This window comes from Lonchura striata, chromosome 1, assembly GCF_046129695.1.
Source record: "Lonchura striata isolate bLonStr1 chromosome 1, bLonStr1.mat, whole genome shotgun sequence".
Classification (NCBI taxonomy): Eukaryota; Metazoa; Chordata; class Aves; order Passeriformes; family Estrildidae; genus Lonchura; species Lonchura striata.
This window is the reverse complement of record NC_134603.1, coordinates 21,285,276-21,300,087: the sequence shown is the minus strand read 5'-3', so window position 1 is coordinate 21,300,087 and position 14,812 is coordinate 21,285,276. Positions and strand designations below refer to the sequence as shown.

Here is a 14,812-nt window from a genome sequence, read left to right as displayed (position 1 = left end):
CAGCAGTCCCCTTGCCTCTGGCAGAGGAGAGTTAGTCCTGGCACGTCATTACCCTTTTCTAGAACAGTATCCTTTTCTGCTGGGGCTGGTATCTAGAGGTCACTGGGGGGCTTGTGGTTCAGAGCAGGATCCAGGGAAATGAGGGGAAGACTCCATAGCCATGTCAGACTCAGTGCTTTCTTAAGAAAAAAAAATATTGCTGTAAGGGAGCAGGGATCGGAAGAGAAGAACAGTTTTGTACAATCCATCTTTGTTTCCCTCCCAAATTTAATTTTGCTATAAATATGTAGCATTTATGGGTAAGGTGATTTGTTATCTCCCTTTGGTTGAACCCAAATGCTATGTTTAGTATTTTTAAAGGAGTTCTTTAAAAAAAGATGAGGAAACAAACAACAATTAACAACAACTGTCTGACTTAACTATATTTTACAAGTGTCTTTATAATATGCTAGAAGTTATGTTGTTGACTTGCTGATGCCTTATAGAAGATTTTGCTGCAGCATCTAGCCAGTTGACAAAGTTCTAGTGGAGTCTCTTGGACACAGGTTCATTTCTGATGGACATTCATCTGTCTGCTTGCAGTGTTAGCACTGATAGAAGTTAGTTTGCAAGAAAGATGGTTAAAGAGACAGAATTCTCTTGGTCAAAGGATAATGTATTTGTTATAAACCATACCACCTTCTTGAGATATGTCTTCTCTCTGGTAGGTACTTGGCGCATTTAAATTGGCTTTGATGGTGTTACTTCTGAAACAATTAATTGTATATTTTTAGGGAAAGTATTTTTTAGCCTTAAAATCAAAGATATTACTTCAGTGAACAGTTGCTAACAAAAAAATGTCACCTTAAAGAGACAAACAGTTTTCAGTGATATCAAGAGAATTACAGATTTCTGCTAAGCACTGCAAGTTGGACATGCAATAAGCAGACATGTTGGTGGCTCTGTTATTTAGGCAAGTGCTGGCAGATGAGTGAGGTGATTTCAGTGAGTGCAGGAGTTGTGTGCTGAGCAGTTGTTGTGTGTACTTGCATGCAATAACTGCCCTGCTATATTTAACTGAAAAGTAGATCTTTAATCCAAAGTATGCTGAAGCCTCCGGGAACCTTTCCAGTTATTTAATGAGTTTTGGCATGGCTCATACAGTAATAAGCTATTTTCAAAGAGTGACTGATTTGCAGGATTAGTTTCTTGGATATTGTGGGCCAAAGTGAGCTCCAATTCCAGTGGGTACAATGGTAAAATCAAGCTTATAGAGCAGCACTATCTCTAGCAGTAATTTGTATTGTGGCAATCCATATTTCTTAGACATTGTTAGTGATACTTAGGACAGGCTTTGACTAGTGTAAGATTTATTTTTCTTAATCGTGAATTTCCTTCTTAAGTTACATCAAATTTAATTTAATTAGGAAGGAAATTAACATCAACTCTACTCCAAAAATGTAAAGGTTGAAGGAAAAGATGCTTCATTTCGGGGAGTTAGTAGCAGAAATTATGTAGGATTAGACTTGGCATCTACTTTAATAAACCATGTCTGTGTGCGCATGTGTGTATATATATATATATGAGTGTATATATATATGAGTGTATATATAGATGCGAGACATGCACACACACGTGTATATATTAGAGAACAGTTAACCTGTGGTAGCACATTGTGTTGAAATTCAGTGTATACAAATGGCTTGGTAAGTATGTATCTGGGATTCAAAGCAAATGGCATTTTTATGTAGTTGCCGGGGTGTGGTGTGGGTTGAGGAAGCTTCAAAAGAGAAGTGTAAACATTTGCTGGAGACATTTGTATTGAAATAAAACAAAGGTCTTACCTTTGTGTGGGATTTATAAGGTAACGGCTGGTAGGAGAAACTATAAACCCACACTTTCTGTGTATGTGAGGAATGATGGGATGGATGTTAGTCATTTGAGAGTCAGTTAACTCTTTGTTGTTAGGAGTCAGGAGGGAGAACCTTTTAAAGAAGACTTTTAAGAGACCAGTCACCCCGGTTCTATGTATTGCCAGTATTCAGCAGAGAAATTGCTTTAAGTTTCTTATTTTGTGCCTCCCTTCTGCCCTTGGCAGTTTCTGAAACAATGGGAGCCAGAAATGTAAATAGAAATAAAAGGCTTATATTAGAAGTTTCGTAGCTGTAGACCTTTAGTGTATAAGCTGAGAGACCGCAGCAAGAGTCATGTTGGCTGAATTAAATGATAAAAAGGGAAATGCACTTCTGAGCCTTGCTTTCCCTTAAGGCGGATTACTGTGTTTGTGTCTTGTACATCCCTAATTATGCTGCAGTATTTAACAAACAGTAATTCTCATAATAGCAGCTACATCGTGGAGGAGTAGTCCCCAAAAGATAGAGTGCTTTTTCTAGATGTACTCTATAACAAATAAAAGAGCTGCCATTATCTTGGGCCACTTGTGAAACTTTCTCAGCACCAGATGTTTCTCTAAATTCGTATTAAATTGCCAATGGCATGCCTGAGCTGGAGACTACATGGGTGGAACTCTGCCATTAATTGCTCTAATCTAAGATATGCTGACATTAAAAAAAAAGACATCACTATAATGACAATTATACAATGTGTTCCAGATAGCAAAACATTGCTAAACTCCAGTTTGCACAGGGAAAAAAAAAAAAAAAAAAAAAAAAGGATGTATTTGAATTTGGGTACAATCATACTAAATTTTATTAATATAATTCTAAGACAAGTATAGACAGGGCGTGGGAGGGAGACAGTGATTTCTCTTCCTGCTACTGTCATTTCTACTTAACTCTACATTTTCTAATCATGTTAATTCTACTATGCAAAATACCACAGCAAAGGAGATCTTAAATCTGGGCATCTTCTAAGAAAAGTTAGAAGATTTTTTTTTTTGTGGCTACCCATGGAGTCGTTTTGCTTCATGTCTCATTGAGAGTGGGAGTACATGCATTATGGACAGGAGCTCGGAACAGGGGGAAGGTGAGAGCTGCAAAAGGCAAAGCAAGGATGTGTTAGGACAAATGGCTGAAATCAGTGCTGCTCAGGGCAGGTCACTGCTTTGGGGAGGTAGTTTCTGATCAGACCAGGGGAGAGAGGAGGGGACTGTCCAGATGTTTCTTCAGGTCCTCTTCACCATAGCAGCCTGCTGCACTGCAAATCTTTAATCATGCAAAGAAAAAAACCCTGTAAAATAAATAACAGAACCTATGTCCTCTTTGTCTCTATACACCCCAGTGTTTTCCAAATTCAAAGTCAGTGTGATGCTTTACAGGAAAGCTGATAGAACATTGCATGGAGGCAGAAAATTTCCCCAGTATCAATGATCTATGTTAATTCTAATCCATCTATCTGTGAGATGCAAATGATATGACATAAAGTGTAGTACACTTCATGTGCATGAATGTACAGTCATTGCTCCTCAGAGAGATCCTGATGTATTACAGTGTCAGGACAAGATATTGAGTCTTACAGCATCTATCTATTATTCATGCTGAATAATCTGTTATTGCTGTATGGGGACTCTTGAAACCATGAAGTCTGTCTTCTCCAGCCATTCCTGCTCTGCTCTCTGATTGTGGAGGCAGTGAAAAAGATGACATAGTGTATGTAGTTGATGACATAGTGTTTGTAGTTGATTAAGGTGGGACATGATCTTTTTTGCTTCTCAGCTGAGTGTGCAGCAAAGGTGGAAGAAGTATGAGCTGCTAGGTTGATGCAAAGCCTGCATGTCTTCTCACACTTGAACGTACGTTTTGGAAAATCCCTGTGCAGAAGTATGGGCTAAAATATAGGGAGACCAGATTCTGTTTTATGTTAGACTTCATTCCACTGCTGTGTGTTCACACACTTTAAACCATTGCCCTGACACTATAAATGATTCTGAAGGCAAATGAAAATTCAGGCTGTCATATTTCAAAGGTGTATTCCTTGTGTCTATGCTTATCTTTGGAGCTGGAGGAGATCAGCTTGTAATTTGAAACAGAAATAACGCTATCAGCTTCAAAATCAGAGTTTCACCTAGGGCCTTTCCCTGCCTCCCTCTTTTCTCTGCAGTTAAAGTTCAACTATTTCATTTGTAAATGCAGCTCTGTGATACAATCAGAAGCAGAGAGGAGGGGCCATTAGCTCAGTCAGGCAAACAAGCTGCTCTGGCTCCATCATAAAGACCCTGACTGTAATGTTAACTTCAGCCAGGAGGGTAAAGTATCCCCCACCAGCCCTGCTGGAGCCCTTCTTTATTTTCAGCTGTCTTTCTTAGGGATGTTGCATTCTGTTCACTTACCTGTTGGTTTATTTTCCCTGTTTGTAGAATGGAGGGTAAGGGGGGGAAATGTCCTTCATGCTCTTCCTTCAGAAATCCTCCCAGACCCCAGGGGCCTGCTGCCCTCTCCTCTGCCTGGTGAGGTGTGCATCAGGTGTGTTTGAGAAACCAGTTTGAGATCTCTTCTTTCCTGAGTGTCCTTATTCTTCTGGAGCAGGTTTTACGTCCTCCTGGTTCAGGAGTATGTACTGCTGGTTTTCTCAGTCCTTTTCCTTGGTTCACACTTTTGGGGTTTTGTTTGGTCTTTTGTTGTTCCTTTTAAACTAAGGGCAAGTGAAAAGTAGAATCAGGTTAATAGACAATTGCCCCAAATTATTATGTAATGCAATATTCTTCACTGGGTTGAAAATTAGATTTTTACTATAGTTTCTTGTCTTGAATTTTATCCATGCCATCCTGACTGAAAGCTATTGGTGATATTTCAGTTCATGTTTCCTTTACGTCAGAATAGTCCTTGGAAGACTTTGGTGGTGAGAAACCCTTCTCCCAGGTCCTGTATAGATGACACACACCATGGTGCCAACTGAGTTAATGAGAGGGAGATATGATTAGTGGCGATCAAGTTGTAAGCTTTTGTTGTCGAAGGAGAGCAAGAGATGAATTTCTGAAGCAGGCAAGCAGGAGACTTGCTAGCTCAGTTTGTTAATGCCAAGGTTGTGGGTTCCATCTCTGGATGGGCCATTAAGAGCTGGGCCCAATGATGCTTCTGAGTCCCTTCCACCTCAGACGATTCTGTGACTCTTTCAATGCAGTGTCAAGTTACATGGATGCTGTTTAACAAAGAAAACTTCTGAGAAGAGGTAGGGAGTAGTTTTATGAATATTTGAAAAATTCCTTCCTAGTTTGAAAGATAGGGTGAGATGCATCTTCAAAACTGACAAGAGACTGTGAAGGAGCCTTAAAGTGAAACACAGGAGTATCTATTAATGGGATGGAGAAAGCAGTAGTATTGATGAGAGCGTGAAGAAAATTTTTAGAATAAAAAAAAAGGAGTAGAGTTTATCTTTGTCCCACTAAATTGGAATGAGCTGTCAGATGATCAAGCCATACCTAAGGCAGCTGGAAAGGGTGAAGCAAGGTGATCTGTATCAACAAATAGTGCAAACAGAGCAGGGTTGTAGAGTGAAATATGTAAGGGCTGGCATCCTGACATCCACATAAAGCACATTTTAGGAGGTTTTATCTCAGATTATCTTTAGTCAGTTCCCATGAATTTAGCAACTGTGAGCAGCTGGAGGATCTGAGTGCTCCTGGAACATAGCTTTCTGGTCTGGTTCTTCCAAAAAGAATCCAGTTCATGTATTCTGAGCTCTGGTGTGAACCAAAGCACGGTAAGTTGGGAGAACCAAATTATTCACCTCAAATGTGAACTTCTGATCCAAACTGAAGCACTAATATATGGCTTTCCAGTTTGCTCTTCTTCCTAGCATGAAAGTATTTTTGCTGGACAGAAGTGGAGGATAAATGTGTGAATTGCCAGAGCGTGCATCATAGCTGAATTAAAACTTTTTTATTTTCCCATTTCTTGCCACTATTTCTGGAAGTTTAATTGTTGTTTGCATCACATTTTAAAAAGTAATCTCTCTGGCACACAGATTTTCATCACAGTGAATTGCTTGAGCACAGACTTCTCCTCACAAAAAGGAGTAAAAGGTCTTCCTTTGATGATTCAGATCGATACTTACAGCTACAACAACCGCAGCAATAAACCTATCCACCGAGCCTACTGCCAGATCAAGGTGTTTTGTGACAAGGTAAGTGCAAAGCACAGTTACCATGCATGAAGGAGGAATCTTGTTAGGCAGTTTATTGTTGCTGTATTTTAGACCTAATTAAATGCTGTTTCTTTCCTTAAAGAATTGTATTCAAAAATTTTATGAAGAATTGTATGTATTTCATCATAACATTTGGACCAGCTATATCACAAATCTGATTATCATGTAATTATTTTACTGCTTAGCAGCCTTTTTGGCCCTGATTCCTCAGCTTGTGAGCAATAGTTGGACTGTTTGAGCACAGCATGTTATAGGTCATGATTCTGGAATATCAAAAAGTAATATAAAGTGCAAATGCAAATATCTCTTATTTGGAGGGTTAGTGCTGATCATAGGCTTACATAAGTGGCAGTCTGCTGATGTCATCCCTTCTGACAGCCAGGATAAGATAGCAGGTAAACTTCATGTCAGTTTCTCTGACAGAAAAATGCATTTTTCAATAAGGGCCTGCTAAACTCCCTTTTATAATGCAGTGGAAACCAGCAAATTCCAGTGACACAGCTGAAGGCTTTTCTCCCTGCTTTGCTTACAGTTATTTTAGAAGCTGTTATGTTGCTGAGATTTTCTTATCAAAAGTAAAATCCAAAAAATATATTAGCCATTTCCATTTTGTAATTCAGTAACTATTTTTTGTGTGTTCATACCTTCTTTAGCAAAATTTTGGTTTTTTGCTGTAGGTATGACTGCTCCTATGTGGAAACTAGTAAGATGTTTTAGCACCCAGACATAGGTCATGCCTGAATGAATTAGACAGTGTCGTGGTCAGCAGTGTATATCACCATGTAGAAACAGTTGCTCAGAAATATCGGTGATGATTCTTCAAAGAGAGTGTGACCACTTTTCAGTTTTGTTCAGCATCTGCCAGCTGATGACTTTCTCCATGCTGAGAAACATCTTTCATAGGGGAGCTGATGCCTGGATTCTAGTCAAGGTTCAGGGATTCAGGAGCCTACATCTATTTAAGTGACTTGGAAATTTATCCAAATTAGTCTTACCATCCTACAGGTGGGAATAGAAAGACAAAAGGCCATGCCCCAGGCAAAACATAACATTAACTTTTTAATGGAAAGGGTAAGAGTTCAGCTGTTTCAGGTCTCTGTGTTGCTGCTCCTTCCCCCTTTTCAGTTCATTCCCTTGTTGCTGTTTTGACAACGACATCTTGAGGGCTGATCAGTCAGTTATGTTAGTGGAGGAAAATCTTTGGAAGTAATGAATGTAAATGTATGCACTGAGGTCTTGCAGCCAAAATGCTATGCTTTCAGTTGTAACTTTGAATGTCAAATATTGAGAGATTTGAAGCTACAGCTGGATCTTAACAGCTCAGTAAATACAAAGTAAGTAGTTTTCATCTGCCTATTTCTGAAGAGCAATTAGAAAAACTTGAATTATTTTTAAAAAGGAAGGAAATTCAGGGCACAAACTCATCACGGGTGACCCCTAGATACAACTGGTAGAGTTTTGAATAATACATGTTCATTGCATCTTTTAGCTTAATTGGAGCTTCAAATATCCAGATGAAAAATGCAGGAAATGAATGTTGAGTCTATTAATCAAAATTGTCTCAAAGTAGACAGAAAGATCACAGGGTAGTTAAAGTGCTATACACACCAAAAATGTATTGGAAGTGGGAACTGAAGGGCTCAAGAATACTGATAATAGGCTATATATGTGCTTAATATAAATGTATGCACACATGTAGAGCTTTTTAAGTTAATGCAGGTGTGAAAATTACTTGAGCACGTAAAAATTATCAATGTCAATGCACATGACAGTTCGTGCTAATTGGCACTTGGTAAGACATGAATTCTTGCTTCTCCTGAAATGTATGCTGGCAGTTCTTTACCAACATCCCTTTGTCACAGGATGCTTTTCTAAGTAAATAAATGTTCGGTGAATTTCCACTTGCAAGTGGCACTGGGAAAATTCATCGTGCTCAGAGGAAGGTAGCTGATGTGGCTGGGGTATCCTCATCTTTCCAAGATGTCAAAATAAACACCTAGCTCTAGTCAAGGTGGTGCTAAATAGTTCAATTTCTCTTGTTAGCCTGTGACTCCCCCCTCAGTGACATGGACAAAGCTTGCTGCCTCCTTGGAAAGGCTGTGAAGCTGAGACTATTACTTATTGCTTACCTCCTTGTCATGATGAATTGAAGAGGTACTATAGGGACATAAAAAAAGCCCCAGCAATCATATAATGATCTTTATATATTTTGAAAGTGTGAACTGTGCTGTTATGCCCCAATCTGACAGCCTCAAAGAGAAGCTGATGAGAAAAGTATACCTGATTTATTACAATCACCTGGCCTACTGGAACTGTACAGTAAATTCCTCCTCCCTACGTGTGAAATGTTTCTCATTCTAGAACATGGCAGAAAAAAATGTTTCTGTGCCTGAAGTGTTATTAAAAATGTTTATCTCTGTAGTGGTGGTGCCTCTTTAAGACTAGTGGGTGTATTTGTATATTCACTAAAATAAATCGCAGGTGGAGGTGTGCAGTTTTTAAGAATATTTGCTGACAAATTATTGTCTTATAGCTGCAACACAGCATAGCTGTTGTGGGAAGAGTTATCTTTGAAGAAATAAATCTGCATTTAGCTTAATGGTACATATTATATATATATGTTAGTATTTTTTCTGGCAATTCCTTGATTTTAATATTAGTTGACATATAAATTTGAGAGCAACACCAACTCATGTCCAGAATGTGCTCTGTGACATAAATATATGGAGATAAATGCTGCAAAGGCTGTAAATGTTATTTAACAAATCTAACTTTATCATACTCCCTATTTGTCCTCCAGTCTTTTGTCCATGTTTGTTTTTCAGTAGGCAATCTTCAAAGAATTTGTTACAGTCCACATCTTGTTTTGTCAGTGCTAATTCTCTGCCTTGCAGTCTTTTTATCATGTGCAGATCACTGATGCTGCATTATAAGAATATATAATTTTTATTCCTTAAGTAGGTTGTCAGGGAAACTGGGCCTATTTATATTTATATATTGCTACCAGGCATATTTATATTTATATTTATATATTGCACAATGCTTTAGCCACTGTGTATGAAAGAACTGGGACTTCAGAGCTACTTGATTTTCCATATGTGATTATCTTTGCTGAAAAGAAAGTAGAACTTGACAAATACCATAACATTCATCCACTATAAAATAAATTAATCCAGTTTTGTTTGACCTGAAAAAATACATGTTCTTTGGAATATGTGCAGTTCTTGCGTCCTTGTTTTTGGTGTGGAGCATCATAGAGAAGATGGACTGTCATAGTGTGTTGAGCAACTCCAATTGCCTGTTAATCTTCAGCTTTGGAGAGAAGAAGGCTGATGTCTATGTGCCTGCCCAATGAGATGTGGAATGCTTTAGCCTGGAACTAGAAGCAAGTGTGCACATGAGTGTCAGAGTGGTGATGGGAGTGGTCCTTATGAGGGCAAGGGCTTTGTCAGGCTGGAGCTAGAGTGCAAGACTTCAGTTTAAATGAGTTGAAGGATTAGGAAGAAAACACTTTGAATCAGCTAAAATTTGTAGGCTGCATTTTGTTAATGATTAGTAGCGGAAGTACTCCTTGCATTTATACAAAGCCCAGATATCAATGGAAAAATTATAAACTCTTTTCATCATTTCACTGGTCACAGCATAGTTTATAGTCCCCTGTAGGAGGGTAATTTCTTCTGTCCTGAAGAGATGTGCCAACTGTGGTTTATTAGATATGTGTCAGATGGCTCAGCTGTCAAAACAATGCAGCAGAAATACTCTAGTATGCAAAAATCATTTTGTGGTCTTGTCCCTGTGACTGTGACATCCATCCTGTAGGCTTAGCTGGCCCCTGCCATGTGCTGTGTGGGCTGCTCAAAGCTCAAAAGGGTTGGTAGGTAGTTTTGTGGGTATTGCAGTTGCCACATTTGGGAAGTGGCTGTGGCAAAAATCAACACTGGTGGATGGGAATGACTGCCCAGCTCAGGGAATGCCTGCACCCCAGAGATCTTGGGGTGTGTTGGTTTGAATGAATGAATGAAGAGAAAGCTGTCAAGTGTCATCAAGTTCATGGTTGCAAAGAATATACAGAAAATCAGTAAAACATATATTTTTTTATGTATAAAAGGCTGAGTCCTCCTCAGTTTCTGCTTTCCTGAGAGGAAACTCACACTTGCTGCTGTGTATGAAATACTTTGGTGGTTCATCCCGTTCCCTGTGAGCAGCAGAGTGGCAGCACCAAGTGGTAGCTAGGGCTGTGGCTGCCTGGCAGAGCTCTTTGTGCAGCACAGGTTTCTCAGGAGGTGTTTTTTGTGACATAAATGTATGGAGACATAAACAATGGCTGTGTATTTTTGCTCCTTTCTTAGAACAGATGTCATTAAAGGTTACAAAAGTACCTCTAGAAACAATTTTGATAAGTGCACAACTCTGAATCCTTTGGCTTCTGTGGTTGAGGTTGGTGAGTGACAACTGGACTGCGACCTGGTCTGGAGGCAGTGTTTGTCTGACACATTGTTTTCCTAAAGAGTTATTTCTTCCTCCAGATTTTTCAGCCTCTGGAAATCTACTGATAGATCACAGCCAAGAGTACATCTTTCCTTGCACTCTTTCTAAACTTGGTTCATTGACTCATGTGTGAATTTTGCCATCTTGAGTGGGTGTTTTTTGCTTTCCTTATGTTCCTCCTCTCCCTTTCTATTCAAGAAACCTCTAATTTCATTTTGGAAAAAAATTCTGTAATCTTCCATGCCAACCGTCTGGGAGCATATGGATCTTCGTTACCCTTCACAATGTGATAGGTATTATTTATAAAGTAAATTAGGAGAACTTCAAAGGAGGTGTTGCTGCTTTTTATGTCAGTAACAAGTTTTATTTTTTAAACTTGTTGAGAGTGTATTTACATTACAGAAGCCTGCAACTTCCCAGGAGTTCCTGGTGCCTAATAGGGCAGTGCTACATTGCTTTCCTATTTCTGGAGAGATTCTCCTGGGTGGAGGAGAGTTTAGGGAAGACCTCAGCACAGACATTATGTAAAATGATAGTGATCCTGCAGGTGTTTTATGCCATTACATACACAAAATGTTTGGCCTGAGCACTCTGTCCATTGCAGCCTCTGGGCTGGGGATGCCTTTTGCACAAGTTGTGCTGGCATCAGTCCTGCTACAGACTGCACACTGCCTGTCCTGACTCCTCCAAACCAACATGTGGATATGTTTCCCTTGCTGTCTGCAGCCCTGGGAGCTACTGGATGTGCCAGCTGAGTCTCAGGCACAGGTGATCTATGCAAAGCCCGGTACCTTTCCAACAGACTGGGCAGATCTGTCTTCAGTGAAATAACCAGTTTATCTTTCAGCATTTCTGTGTGTCTGATGCGTATTTCCAGGCATTGCAAAGTACAATGCTCACAGTGGTTCCTCTTTGGGTAATATCTGTGGGTTGTCTTTTTTGCATCAGGGAGCAGAAAGGAAAATCCGAGATGAAGAGAGAAAGCAGAACAGGAAGAAAGGCAAAGGCCAGGCATCCCAAACATCATGTAATAATGGTGAGTGAAGTGGGCCTTTCTGGTCTCGGGCTAAATCAGGCTGAACATTCCTCCTTTCACAACTCTGTGCTTTGTGATCCACCTAACAGCTGAAGGGAAGTTGAGTGCACTCCCTCTGCAGAAAAAGAGTGATATCACCTTCTTCAAAACAATGGCTGACCTGGATTCCCAGCCAGTTCTCTTCATACCGGATGTTCACTTTGGAAACCTACAAAGAACTGGACAGGTAGGAAATAATGAGATGAGCAGGTGCCACCTGGCTGCCTCTGCTCTGGGGCAGGTTTTAGGGAAATAAATTGCTGTTCCTGGAGGCCACTTCTTTCAGCTCTCATTTTGGTAAATGCAGTTTTGGCACATCATTTGTAGAAGACCTTACAAGAGGCAAGTACCTTTCGGAGTTCTGGGTGAAAAGGAATTTATGCTTCTTTGACAACTGACTAGTTTGGTTTTGTTACAGTTCTGTCATTCTTCTGCTTTTAAGTATAACGTTGATTTGTGACCGAAACACAATCTGGTTTTGAGTGCACTCTTTGGCTTGGTGAAATGAAGTGCCACCTTGTGGTAGCAGAGATCCCCCTCCCTGTCACAGCTGAAAACAAAGACCAAGCTCTTAACACGTGTAGAAACATCGAGAGTAGGGTCACTAAGCACCACTATCCATTTTCTGTTGGCATCACCTAGAGATCTGGAAATTCCTTGAAAAAAATATTTTCACTCTTCTAAGTAAAACTCTAACATACTAATGTAAATACTCAGTATTGGCAGTTACGATCATAAGGAAGTCTTTCCTGACTTGGCTCTTTTTTATTTTATCCCCTGCTGGGAAGTTGAAAACCTGAATTGGAGGGTCAGCTCTGACAACTTTTTTACTATGAACGTGTTATATATTAGCATCTCAGGGAGTAGAATGAAACCATTATGCATGTGTTTATAAAGACAAATAGTTGGTTAGAAAATTTAATATGCATCTTGCTGAAAAATATGAAAATGATGAAGATTAAATGAAACTGAGTATTGGAATTGTCAATTATTTTGAAGCAGTGAGAATTGTAGTTGAGCAAAGCACAAAGAGCACAGACGTTGTAATCACAGCTGTCACTGGCTTACTCTCCCAAATTGGAAAGACGCCCACTCACATGTCAGTGTTGGGTACCTTCTGTCCTCATGGCTTTCTAACCAAAATGTGGATTTGTTTCAAAACAGGAGATGGTGGAAACATTCCTTAGTATATATAATCCTGTAAATAATTTTCTAAACTAACTGGAAGATATCCCCATTTCCTAGCTCTTCGGCAACGTTCAGCCATGTTTTTTATTGCTGTAACTTATTGTTACAGACCTCGGCTTTGCACACGTACACCTCTGAGCTATTTTCATGGCACAGATTCAGAAGTGAAGGCTCCCAGTGAGAGTCGAGTGTGCTCTGAAGTGTCTTGCCAGCCTCAGTGCTGGAGACCTGCCCTGCCCTGCCCTGCCCTGCAGGAGTGGCTGTGGTGCCCTGTGCCTCTGACCCGCACTTGCACTGCAGCTCAGCAGCTGCAGGGTTGCACTGGTTGATGCAGACCTGCAGTGTGGGCACGTTATGAGGAGTTTGGTTGACTGTTCTGTAAAGTGTTGGACAACAGACTGATTTTATACCTCCCCTGCTACTATCAGCTTCATTTGCTGCTGTTGTAAATTCGGTCCCGGCGACTCTGAGCTACGTGGATTTACATAAAACTGAGCTTGGGCTTCTGCCCACAGCCTGTGCAAAAAATGTTCAGCTGTACCTTTAGTAATTGTATTTCCTTTAGGCCTGTAGTTTAATCTTATTCTTTATAGTTTAATTAGATTTTCAGACAGTATTAAATATGTACAAAAGCTTTTGAGTGTTGTGGCCTAAACTGTATTAGGGGTTATTTAGGTGAGTAGCAATCTGATTAAGAGGATTGTAAAGTAATTGGGAAAATGATATAAAGCAGGGAAGAGGGTAATATTGCTCAAATAAACTTTAATATATTTCCAGTAGATGATATTCAACAGCATTTTCTCCAAGCCACACTTCTTCTTCCAGATAACAGTTAGAACGAGAGGTTTGTGTTTTATAGGAGGAAGAGGATTTTTAACATATGACAAACTGCAAAACACTGTCTTTTCTCCCTTTTGAAGTTATTCTGTTAAGCAAGTGTCTGAGTTTTGGGAGTAATTGATTTTTATTTCCATCCTTCTAGGTTTACTATAATACAGATGACGAGAGAGAAGGGTAAGATATTTGTTGTTTCCCAAGCTTTGCAGTTAACAGTTTAAACTCATAGAAAGTTGATACAAACTACAAAATCAGATAAAACTGACCCATTTCTCCCCATTCCCTCATATTTTCCTATGTAAAGTGTTTGCTTTTTATGTCTGTATTTTAATACATTTCCAAGTAAAAGAGCCCTAAGGTTTGATACAGGGAGAGGACAATTATATTTGACAGTGAAGTGCCATCTATGTAAGCATGAGGGTTCTTAAATAATTTAAAAACCGAGAATTTTTTGTTGAAGCACTGAACTTTACTACATTCCTGAAAGCTGTTTAGCAGTGCACACATGTGTATGCAACAAATACAGGAACTGCAGAGAGAATGGCCAAGTGTCAGAAGAGAAAGACAGAAAGAGAAGGGAGAGCCTGGGAAGGACAAAGGTTGGAAATGGGAGAATCCCCTCTCTGACTTTGGAGGGACTGCAAGAATTTATTAAAGTCCCTCTAATAGTTAGAGGTGCCATGAAATAAGGGTTTTAATATGGGCTGCTGAATTTCAGCCTGCATTATGTGTCAGCCTCATACTTTTGTAAATTGCTTGAATCCCTCAAATCTGAGATTATGGAGTAACATAACTACACTGCCATAAACCTGCAAAAAGTGACCTGTGGTAGGGACTGGCCAAGCACCTGCAGTCAACACTGACTTGAAAACATGAGGCCCTTTTTATTCTTTTTAAAACTAATGCTCTTCATAAGGCTTACAGTGGAATTTGAGAAACAAAGGGGTTTATTGCATCAAGCAATACCCACCACCCTTCCCTCAAACACTTAAGGGCCTTTGGGGCTTTCAAATTAGCATGTAACATCGGAACATGTTTTCCTGTCATCTGTCCCAGCCAGTCAGTCTCGGCAGTTTTAAAAGGCCTGGATAATTCAGATAAGCATCAAAAGCTAAGTCCTTGCAGTTTCGGCTTTTGGTGCTA

The 14,812-nt window shown here is 39.7% G+C and overlaps 1 protein-coding gene across 1 annotated transcript in view; it reads left to right on the top strand.

Annotated features, from left to right (window-relative positions):
• GRHL2 (grainyhead like transcription factor 2) overlaps nt 1-14,812 on the top strand; it is a 49,434-nt gene that overhangs the window by 22,467 nt on the left and 12,155 nt on the right. The window contains exons 9-12 of the mRNA XM_077781398.1: nt 5,902-6,060; nt 11,518-11,605; nt 11,695-11,831; nt 13,815-13,846. Coding sequence (XP_077637524.1) covers nt 5,902-6,060; nt 11,518-11,605; nt 11,695-11,831; nt 13,815-13,846 — 416 coding nt within the window. The remainder of the gene's footprint in view (nt 1-5,901; nt 6,061-11,517; nt 11,606-11,694; nt 11,832-13,814; nt 13,847-14,812) is intronic.